Genomic DNA, 11,181 nt, shown 5'->3' with positions numbered 1-11,181 from the left:
AAAATCCAATAATGAGTTCTTGTGTGAGCAAGGAAAGGAGAGATGGAGGGACAGAGGGAGTGAGGAAATAAGGGAGGTTCAAAGGAAGGAAGGAAGAGAGGGAGGGAAAGAAAGAAAAAGGGAAAGAAGGAGGAGTGGTGGCACACTTCAGCCAAGGCCAAAACGCCAATAGGAGCCGACTCCTTGGAGTGCTAAGGAAGCTTCAGAAATGCATCGGGGATGGTGGAAGAGCCTGATCTTGGGCTCCTATGGCATGGATGTGGACTTGCTTTAGGCACTTGCATGGTCTCCAGTAATTCCCCTTTGACTGAATTCCTTTTCTCTGGGTCCATTCAGCCACAGGAAGCAGCAATCAGAGCCCAGAGCATTTTTATTTCTTTATTTTTTTTTAATAAACTTTATTCTATATTACAAATATTTTTTTTTCCTTTTTTTCTTGTTCTGGACTGCAAAATAGGAATGCCTTATATTTACATACACAGGTATACAATTAATTATAACAAAGGTACAGAAGCTTTGCCTTTACCAAGTAACAACGGGATTCCAATTTAAATAGTATAGATTTTATTTATTTCTTTAACTAGGATCAATTCAAAAGAAAAATCAAACCAACAACAACAACAACCTAAAAAAAAAAAAGGATCCCAACCTCCTTTCTAATGCTGTCTTGACATCTCTTTGAGGCTGTTAGTAACACTGTAGTGAAAGGATATGTCTTTACAATGATTTTGTACTTAAGGTGGAAGTTTTAGCAAAACAGAGAATAAGACTTCTGGGCTCATGTGTATGTCCAAGACACAGGGTCAGACACTAGGAAGGGCCTGTCTTGTGGCATTAAATAATCCAGTTGTCTCTTGATTTCTTGGGGAAAACGCTGGGAATATTTAGCTAGCACCTAATCTCTCTGCTTCCTTACCCCACTCTGGGCTGGAAAGTGGATTTTCTCCAGGGAATGGGGAAAGAGCAGGGAAGAAATTTTTAAGTAACACCAAGTTTCTTTCAGATACTTCAGAAAGGACTTCAAGCTCAGATGTGCCTTAATTTCCCTGACTGGTTCTTACGTTCCAGTCGATCTGGAAGTGAACAGCAGCCTCTCCTGCTCAGAAATACTGCCCTCAGATTCAGCCCACAGCAGCAAGAGAAGGGGATGCTGGAAGAGCCTAAACGTCCTCTTTCCCCGTTTTCCATAATCAGGTTCACTTCACTGAGCTTCCCTGCACACTGCTCTTAGTGTCTTTGAGGTGATCTGTTTCCAAGCAGAAAGAAATATTTGAGGTAAACTCTCCATTTTTAGAACAGAAGATTAACAAACAAACAAAAGAAGAGTAGCCAATGGACAAACAATGACGACGACAACAGAAATCACACACGTGACAGGTTGATTAGACTAAGCAGCTTTACATCCTCACTATTTTTTTTTTTGGTGGTTTTATTCTTTTGAAGTGTAAATCTGTTTTCTTTTCTTTTTCTTTTCTTGCCCAGCACATCAATTATCCCCCACAGGACAACACAGAGGGGAAGGGACTCTGCACAGTGGCAGAGGTGAGGGAGAAACTGCAGCTCTCTCTGGACCCAACTGTACCCTGAAATGGGGACAAAGCAAGAAAATTTGGGTGGCGAATGACCAGTGATGTGGAGGTTGACTGGATTTATCAGTTGCCTGCTCCACAGCATACCAAATGGCAAGAGCTAGGACAGTCCAAGACCTCCATCTGCCCTGGAGGACCATTCTTTTACTACTCATCATGTACTCACAGAAAATAGTCCTGGCATCGCTGAGGTTATGCCAATACATCTTTATCCAGCAGCTGTCATAGTGAGGCCTCTGCCAACACAGAAACACGATTTACTGTGTAAATAATCAAAGCTCCCCAGCTTGCAGAAAGAGCTCCATTCCTGGGCTCCCTATTCATCCCAGGAGAGGAGGTAACCAGGGCTTAGCAGAGTTTAGACAGCGTCACTGATTCAAGAGCTGGATTTTTGTACTGATTTGCTCATTCAAGGGTGGGAGATATATAAAATGGGGCTCCTGGCTACAATTCTTGGTGAGCCACTGAAAAAGAAAACACACCTGGTGCGAACAACATGCACATTTTTATGAGCATGAAAGACCTCTGACCAGGTTCTTCAGCTGCGTGCTGAACCAAGGAGAAGAGAGGACTAAAACCACCTTTTGGGGACTGATGGGGTTATAGTTAAGTGCTTATCTGGTCATGGCATCTTCCCCTATCAGCAGTGGCCACTGCTCACCTGGAAAACAACAGATTGCTATGGAGGAGCACTCTTGCACGCTAGATCCTACCCCAAGGAATCTGGGAAACAGGACCAGTTTTCCTCCTCTCTGTCATTCCTTTTACAGCAGCAAACCATTTCTCCAGGCTATCAGTTGCATCTGCTTCATGAGCTTCTACTAACTGATGGGGAGAGTGAAGCATGACTTGTTTTATCGATGCCGTGGTGATGTGAGGGAGGAGTTCTGGTCATCTCTAGTAGCCCAGGGTTGTCTTTTTGGTATGAGATGGTCCTTGGACTTGAGGGTCCTTTGTGGAGCCAGCTGGATGCCCCACTAAGAGGAGCCCTGGAACTCAGTCCTTTCAGGTTTCCAGACTTCCTTTGGAAGAGTCTTCCACACAATGGTAAATGGTATCTCCTCTCAAAGCTCTTCACATATTGTGGAAATACAGATCTGAATTTTGCATTTTGGCTTACTTTTAAACAATTTTGCTCTTGATACTATCTGATTTTTTTTTTTCTTGGGTTGTTACATCATAGATATCCCAGAATTCAGCAGATGTATGATCTTTGTGTTCGGTGACTCAACAGTGAGAGTAGCACCCAAACTCCTAACTTTCTTTTTATCAGCTTTCAATAGAGTTATTAAAAGTAATAATAATAATAATGTGATCTGCTTATCTTTTTCCCTCTAATGCGGACAATTCCCTGTGGGCTAATGCACAAGATCTGGAAACTTTGGTAATCATATCTCAATTAAAACAAATACCATCTCCAGTTCTGTTTGTAAATCCTCTTTACGTTATAATAATTATTTATGTTCTCCAGTGCTGAAGTGGCATGACAAGACAACTGCAGTAGTGAAGCTACCAAGCTACCACTGGAGAAAATTGGCTGAAGCCCTCTGACCCAATGGAACAAGGCTGTTGTATGCCATGATGACCAAACCATCAAATATATTCAGGGCAGAGTGAAGAGTAGGAAAAGAAGGACTGGTGTGTGTTAGGAGAGGAAGATGCCTTCGTGAGTCTACATTTCTCCTCTTCCCTAGTTCTCAAGTGCTGTCTGTTCAAGTGCTACCAATCTCTAACACCTTCTTCCAGATAATACACAACTTTTCCCAAAATTCCATTTACCAAGAGTCTCAGTCTGAAAAAAACATGTGACACGATAGCATGATGGGTTATGCCTCAGCTCACTCTGTCATTGATAGGTGAATACACTCATAAAGAGCATGTTGCATTGCAACATTACTGTTCACCTTTGTTCCTCAAATCCAGCCTCCAATTCCCAGAGCAAACTCTGCAATGAAAAAATAATCTCAGCTCTTTCAGCAGAACGACAAGGAGTCTTCACATGTTCCATTTCCTTATTTCTGATGGTGCTGCAAGCGTCAGCATTCATTGTGTTGATTGTAATGTTTGAGAAAAAAAAATGCAAAAAACTCACAAAGATCAGCCTATCATCTGGTATGTTCTGAATATTAGGAACCTGTCGACTTTGAGGGACTTTGCCTCCTCTTCTCTCAGTGTAACTGGAAAAACAGTGTGAAATGCGACTCACACTGAGCACTTTTGGTCAACTGTGGAACAATGAGGAGTTGGGGGAAACAAGGCAAAAGAAGTGGAAAAAAACTCATTCACGTCGTGGTAGGGCTCATTCTTCTGTTTGTGTCATTGTTTTTAATTGTATTTTAATTGTACATGCAGTTAAAAAAATAGTTAGCTCAACAGGTGAGGCTGAGAAGAAAGATGCCAAGACCTCTCATAGACTGGGGGGGATGCTGGGACAGTGGATGGAAAGGGGAAGGACACCAAATGGGACAGGGGAGGAAGCCCACACACTGACATCACAATTCTGGCACATTTTTCCAAGTGAAAACCAAAACCAGCTCAAGCACCAAATCAAAAAAAAAAAAAAAAACGAAGAAGGAAAAGAAAAAGGAAGAGGAGATGAAAGAGAATCAAAATATACATTTTCTTTCAAATCCTGGGGATGGGGGAGAGAAATGGGGACTTGGGAAGGGTTAAGATACCAATCTCATGGCACTTCCCATTTCCCCTAAGTGTTTCATTCTCAGTGTCTCTGAGGTGTTCAAGTTTTCCTTGAAATATATATATATATATTTTACAGCTGAAAAACTCCGTACCAGCAAGAAGAAATAAAACAGTGACAATGGAAAACAACAATAATAATAAAACAAAAACACAGCCCTGAAAACATCAAAAAGAAACAGGGTGAGTCCCAGATTTCCCCTGTGGTGTTCCTTTGACTTCAGTAACAGTGCAGGATTACACCAGTTCACTTTGATACTTTTTTTTTTTTTTTTTTTAACAGCTTCTTCTTCTTTTCATGTGCGCATGTCCAGGCAGTATAGCCCATCACTCATAACCACTTCCCTCCAAGCCAGCTATTTGTCCTCAGACTCCTACCATCCAGCTGTGAGTACAAGGCATGACAATAGGGTCCATATTTATCTCTTGTGGCACTTTGTTTGTCAAAACCTTTGGTTTCTTCCTTTTTTAATTTTTTTTTTCTTTTTATGTACTTATAAAAAATATTGTGTTTGTGTTGTTGTTGTAATTTCCTTACCGCTGGCTCTGGTGGGACTTCCACCCCACTTTCACAGCCATAATCAATGGATCTGGAACATGCGCCAACATTACAAAATGGGTCAACAAAACCACGGCAGAGCCAACCAAACCAAATCATCCCCATTGCGCAGGCCTCTTAAAAATGCTGAGATGTCCATAAGGTGCATGATGAGTCCGTCAGCTCAGCGATCAAACAGAAAGCAAGCAAAATCAAAAAGGAAATAACACGCACGCGCACACATATACACACGCACACGCACAAAATAATAATTAGAATCAAGAGAGAAATGTCTGGGGTTTTAAAACCAAGACGTGTCCCTAAGTTTTGCTGTTTCAACGTGAATCTTGTGATGTTCTCCCCGCACACGCACCAAATTTTGGACTGCTGTTCTTTACGTGGTTTTAGAAAGACTTGCTTATGTGTGTATCTGTTCAGCTGAACGCAACCTGCTTGCTAACTGACTGCTGTTTGCACCACAGCCCCCTTTACACACCCTCACGTGCCGTTGCTCTGAAGAGGTTCGGGTTTGCTAGCAAGAGGCATAATTAAAACCAAACACATTCGTTCCGTAATCAATTTACACACCCTGTCTTTACCCCTTCCGCCCTCCAGGTGCAAAGAAAATCCGGGCTGTGGCTCAGAGGATGGTGTAGGATGGATGAGGGTTAATTTTCCTTGGCATGAGGCCACTCCTCCACTTGCTAGTGGGCACCATTTATTCCTGGAGAGATGAACTCAGACCTCCGTGGCGTACCAGACACAAGGTTCTCCAGTTCCCCTGAGGCTCTGCGGGGCTGATTCTCCCACTGTGCTGAACTACAGGGTTAAACAGGCTGGCAGTTGTACAAAAAATAACCAGCCAAATGCCGAAGAGACGCGGGAGCTCATTCCTACTTGGTGGGCATTGAAACAGGTTGAGGTGTAGTTCTTCTGGAGGAGCTGAGCAGAGGAGAGAACAGGGTGATCGCCCACCCTTGTCCCGTGGTGACAGTGATCTCTGGAAGTGCAAAGAGAGAGCAAATCCTTTCCCGTCGGCAACTGTGCCTTCAGCAAGGCTTTGCTGGCTCCAGGAAAGGAAAAGAGCAAAGGCCAGGAGTTGGCACCAAAAGGCAAATGAGCTTACAGTCGGTCAGGGTTCTCCAGAATACATGCAGTTTGACAGGGAGTATCTAGATAGAAGAATATTTTGCAGTGTTTCATTTGGGTTTCCTCCAAGATTTCCTTCCAAGATGTGTGATGACATTTCCTCTCAGGAGTGGCGTTGAAGGAAGCTTCTGCCATCAGTCCTATGCACCACCTTGCTTCACGGCAAGCCCTTCGGTATCCTTCTGATATTCCACCACAAGAAAACAACAGCTTTGTTTCAGTTGAGGAAACAAAATGAAAAGAACAAACATCTTAAAAAAAATAAAAAATAATTAAAAAAAAACACCCTCTGGCTGGTTTTTGAGGCCAAGCTCCTTGTCTGGAACAAACTGAGACTTGTGGCTCTTGCTTTCCAAGCTGAGGTGGGGACAAGGGAGATGCTGTGCTGTCCATTGCCAGAAGGAACAGAAACACCACCAACGGGATGCCACTGAGCAGAGAGAGCACTTTTTTGCCGCAGTGCTACGACCAACAGGACACAATGGGAAAGACGGAGGGGAACACAGGTCTCTTTGAAAAATAAGAATAACCATATGAAACACATGGGCGGGGGAGCGTCAGTCTCCTCCTCCCTTCTTGACCCTTCTCCTGCCCCGAGAGAGCAGCAACACCACTTTGCCCAGGCAGATGAGAGCCACAACGGTCCCACCGTGGATGGAGCTGTGGCATTTTGCGGGGAGCTTTGGGGTTCCTCTCCCAGTGGGGTTCCTATCAAGAGATAGAGTTGCAATGGCTCTGAAGGAGAGGGTCTTGATTTTCTCCTACCCTCCAGGATCCCGGCAGGCAGGCTGCCTTCCCCTTGGGGAGACTTTTCGTAATACTGAGTTCTTTTCCATGTCCACTCCAGAGGTTATATCCCTAGGAGGGCAGTTAAAGCAGCATGACAGAGGTGACCTCCCAGTTTCCCATCTGTAGAGTGATGATGCGATGTTGGGGGAGGGTTTTGTTGTTTTGCTTTGTTTTGTTTTGTTTCGTTTCATGGAATATTTTTTTTTTCTCTAGGGCAAAGGCAGAGGGGAAGCTGTGAAAACAAGAGCTCCACCTGAATGTCTCGATGTCCCCAGAGCCGAGATTCCTCTGCAGTCTTTTTCTTTTAACCCCTGGGGATTTGTCGCTTTGTCCACAGATTTCGAAAGAGAAAGAAATGAGAGAGAGAAAGAGAGAAAGAGAGAGAGGAGCACTGTTCAGGTGAATCTGCTTACAGCCAATCAAAACTTGCACTTGGTAAAGATGATGATCTTGAGTGAGGCACGACTTGGTTTATCCCTCCCAGGGTGTCCCTGGCAGGACAGTTCTCAGCTGTCTATGCTCATGAGGGTTATGACTTGTTCAAGTTTGTAGGCAAGTTTCTGTTTGCCAGCCTGGTCATCTTGATCAAGGGCTCCGAGAATCTGGAAAAAGAGAAAGAAAGAAAGAAAGAAGCGACGAGGCTCTTTTAAATTTATTTCCCAAAAAGACCGAGTCTGGAATCTTACAGCTGCAGATGAGGGTCAGTTTTCCCTACAGGTGGGCCCCAGACTTAGCTTAGATCACAGGTCAGTCAGCCAGCAGGGAATTACACAGGCGGTTTGGGCTTGATGTGACTAAATGCAAACCCCTACATTGCACCAGATCAAGTGGTTTCTCATCTAGAAGATCAGTTATTTGGTAGATTTATTTATTTCATTGCCATACCACTTCAGATGTCCTAAGGCACCTCACCTGGTCTTCAACACCCATGCTGGTCACCCTTAGCTCCTTTGTCATGTTTGCTGGACCATTCTTGGATGCTTTAGGGTGTTGGTACTGTAAATGGCACTGGGCACATAAGCTTACACAACTTGTACACAACCTACACAACTTCTCCTCGCCCTTCCAAGGCTCTTACCTCCTCGCTGTACTTGCCAACGTAGGAGTATATCTCTGAGAGCGCACTCATAGTGTTGAACTCATTCATATGCATGCGAGACTGCTCAGCCAAATATGCATTCATGTCCTGGTCACTGATTGCTGGCATTTTGGCAATGTCTGAATAGTACCTGGAAGAGAGAATTACAGGTATTTCTTAAGGGGAGAGAGGAGTAAGTCAAAAACTAAACCCATAAAGAAAAAAGACACACTTAGCACTCTCAGGCTCAACGATATACCCTGCCATGCTCTTCTTTTACAACGAAGGAGATGACTTAGCCAAAACACAAATTAGACTGAACCGTTATTCTTGAATAACAGATGCGTGTTGCAGTCAGTCAACCCTATTCTGAGACTGAAAACCCAAAGAGCATCCAGTAAACTTTTTCCATGCTGTCAATGAAATAGGCAGTACCTTTTGGTGCCAGATTCCTTTCTCAGGCATTCAAGGACACTGCCTCCAGTCCCATGGAGAAGTCCCACTGATCTTGCTGCCCTCTGAGTGTTCCAGATTTTGCTCCCATACACCAAAAGCCTTTTAGGCTTGCTTGTGCTCCCCAGACACTTACATCTGCATGTGTTTTGAGATCATCCACCTCCCCCACTCAGTCCAGTCTATCCCAGCAACTCCTGTGCTGCACAACACATCCTTTTTGTCTCAAATTTTAAGCTAGCCCCTTATCATAGTTTGTATCAATAAGATTCAATATCCTCATCCCCACTTTGGCTGGGGAAAAATCTGCTTCCCTTGAGTTCAGGAGGACTGGGGCTTTATCCACAGGACATGGAGACCCCAGAACCACTGCCCACGCATCAGATTTCATCAGCAGAGCAATGTCTCTTTAAGGAAGTTGCTATTTTCGATGTCCTTCGTCCCCTGGGTAAGGCAGGTCTTGGAGGACAAGGTTTACAGAAGGTAATCAGTCACTGTCACTCGCAGCTGTGCTCCGCTGTCAACTGGTTAATTAGACGCCATCATTTACATTTTTAATTTCTGCAATTTGACATTTTGTGCACAAGGAAAAAAAAAAAAAAAAAGGAAAGAAAAAAAGCCCATAGCTGCAGCAATCCACAATTTTATAATTAGGAGGCAGAGGGGACGGGGAGCCAAAAGAGCTGACAGGTGTCCTGTAAACAGCACTGAGACACCTGCTGAGATGGAGGCTGTCTTCCACTGCAGAGAAATTGGATGCTGAAGTGCTGTATGATAAGGATCCTTCAGACATACAAGTGGGAAAATACTCTCTACGACTGAGCAGGATAGGCAGCTGTGGAAGTCTCCCGTGAAAAACAACACAGTGCAAGAGGGCTGGGAGGAAACTCCTTCACATCAGAAGGCTCCACCGTTGCTTCAGGCTGGTTTTGTGCCCCACAGACCAATCCTCATTGCCGTGGGCTGGTCTCAGTTGTTACCCTGGTTTTGCAGACAGAAGGGTTGATGTAGCCCTCAAGAAAGGCACAGGAACCAGAGGTCCTTCTCCCTGCTCTGTGCATGGTCTTCCAGCCTGATTGCTTCCACATCTAGACTCTGGTTCATCACAACATCTCATGCAAACCTCAAATACTGTAAAGCATCTTCCAGTATGCTCAACATTATCTTCCTTCAAGGTACAAGCTTCTTGCCTTCTGGACTCAGGAAAAGCCCCAAATCCCAGCCTAATTCAGTCCCATGCTCTAATTATTGCCCAGTGATGAGTGGTCTGAGCTTGATTTTGCTTTATAAACTGCCTAACCCCCAAACACCCAAGAAACCCTGAACAGTTGTCTAGGAGGGAAGGAGCCATCTGGAAACCCCATGAGAACCTGTCCTACAGAACCACCTCCAGGAGGAGTTGGTGAGCAGGAAGAATAGATATTCCTCAGCCTTTGCCAGTCCCAGAAAACTCAAACTGCTCTCAGCATCAGCTGCTGGACAAAATCAAATGTATTCTGCATGCATTTCTGACAAGATAAAGTGTCAGGGACTGGTAGCATCCATGAGAATGCTGTTTCAGGTTCCTCAAGGCCAAAGCACATTGTTGTGGACCCAGGAGTCCACAACACAAGGTGTGCCTTGGCACCCAAAGGAATTTACATCCATGTGCAATAGCACATTTAATAGACTTGTGGGAAAAAAAAAAAAAAAAGAGCCTGCAATGCAGAGAAATGCATTGATTTATGGTGCCTGAGAAGAGCCCATGGAGAAGAGCCCAGCTCCTTATGAATATTGCATAGGCACCCTCCTGCTGGGTGAAATGAAAAGTGAAGGGGATTACATCACAACAGAAATAAATAAGGCTGGTGGAGGAAAGCAGCAGCCACTGTGCTCTGTTTGTCATTCTGGCTCTGAAAACCAGCTGAAATGCTCCTTCAAATGGTGATGGGAGAGGGGGTGAGGGGATGGGACCTTTTTAAAAGTGAAACATGGGCACAGATTGTCTGCTTCTCCAAATTTCTCCCGTCTCCCTTTCACTTGGTAGCACTGCTCTCCTGGGTCTGTGACTCACAAGGGTCTTGAAAGCTCCCCAGTCCTCCTCCCAGCTCTGCAGAAAGATGCTCCAAACAGCATGAAATTTCCATCTGAACAACAAAGAGCAATGCACGGTGCTCCCCTGGAGGGAAGATCAGGATGCGATGATCTGAATTTCAGGTCCTCCTGATCTCTCCAGCCATGACAAACTCTCAAGCTGTGATTTCAATGTGCTGGGTTCACAGGCCATCATCCGCTGCTATATATACCAAAGTGTCCCCGAGTCTGCCACATCACACACCTGAGCAGTCAGTTCCCATTAAGACTGCAAAACAAGATACTGTGGAAGTGTGTTTGGGAAAAAAAAAATAAAAGGAAAAAAAAAAAAAAAAAAGAAAAAGCATGTACCAGTAATCAAACCTGGCTGCTAACACAGGAAGAAGACATATAATCTTCCACCAGAACTCTGCGATGGGCAAATGACTTATTTATACAGAAATGTTTCTAATGAAGCCATCATTCTGCTATCTCAAGAAATTATAAATGTGTATATTAAAGCATCCTGGCAGGGAGATGACAACATCCCTGCTGAGTCTTTATTTACCTTCTATTTGAGCCCGGATCCTCAGAGGTACTTAGGGCCTCTCTGCCATTTACATACCTCTAACGCCTTCAAAACCACTGTGAAGCTGTCACCAAACCCCAGAGGTCCTTGAATTCTCACTGCCAGCATTTGCAAGGCTGTCTGTGTGCTTGCTTGTGCCTTCGCCCTTGTGGCTGACAGCACTCACACTAAAGCTGAAATGTGAAGGAAGATGTTCTTTAACGCTGCTCCTGTGAGCACAACTAAGCTGATGGCCACCAGGTTGGGA

The 11,181-nt window shown here is 44.4% G+C and overlaps 1 protein-coding gene across 3 annotated transcripts in view; it reads right to left on the bottom strand.

Annotated features, from left to right (window-relative positions):
* Positions 1-364: 364 nt before the first annotated feature.
* Positions 365-11,181, bottom strand: part of PLXNA4 (plexin A4) — a 423,946-nt gene continuing 413,129 nt past the window's right edge. For all 3 annotated transcript variants that reach the window (XM_067001227.1, XM_048062474.2, XM_013185453.3), the window contains 2 exons: positions 7,841-7,991; positions 365-7,364 (listed from right to left, as the gene is read on the bottom strand). In XM_067001227.1, the coding sequence (XP_066857328.1) occupies positions 7,269-7,364; positions 7,841-7,991 (247 nt within the window). In that variant the 3' untranslated portion in view covers positions 365-7,268. The remainder of the gene's footprint in view (positions 7,365-7,840; positions 7,992-11,181) is intronic.

Source organism: Anser cygnoides, chromosome 1 (genome assembly GCF_040182565.1).
Source record: "Anser cygnoides isolate HZ-2024a breed goose chromosome 1, Taihu_goose_T2T_genome, whole genome shotgun sequence".
NCBI lineage: Eukaryota > Metazoa > Chordata > Aves > Anseriformes > Anatidae > Anser > Anser cygnoides.
The sequence above is the reverse complement of the archived record's forward strand: the minus strand, read 5'-3'. Positions and strand labels throughout refer to the sequence as shown.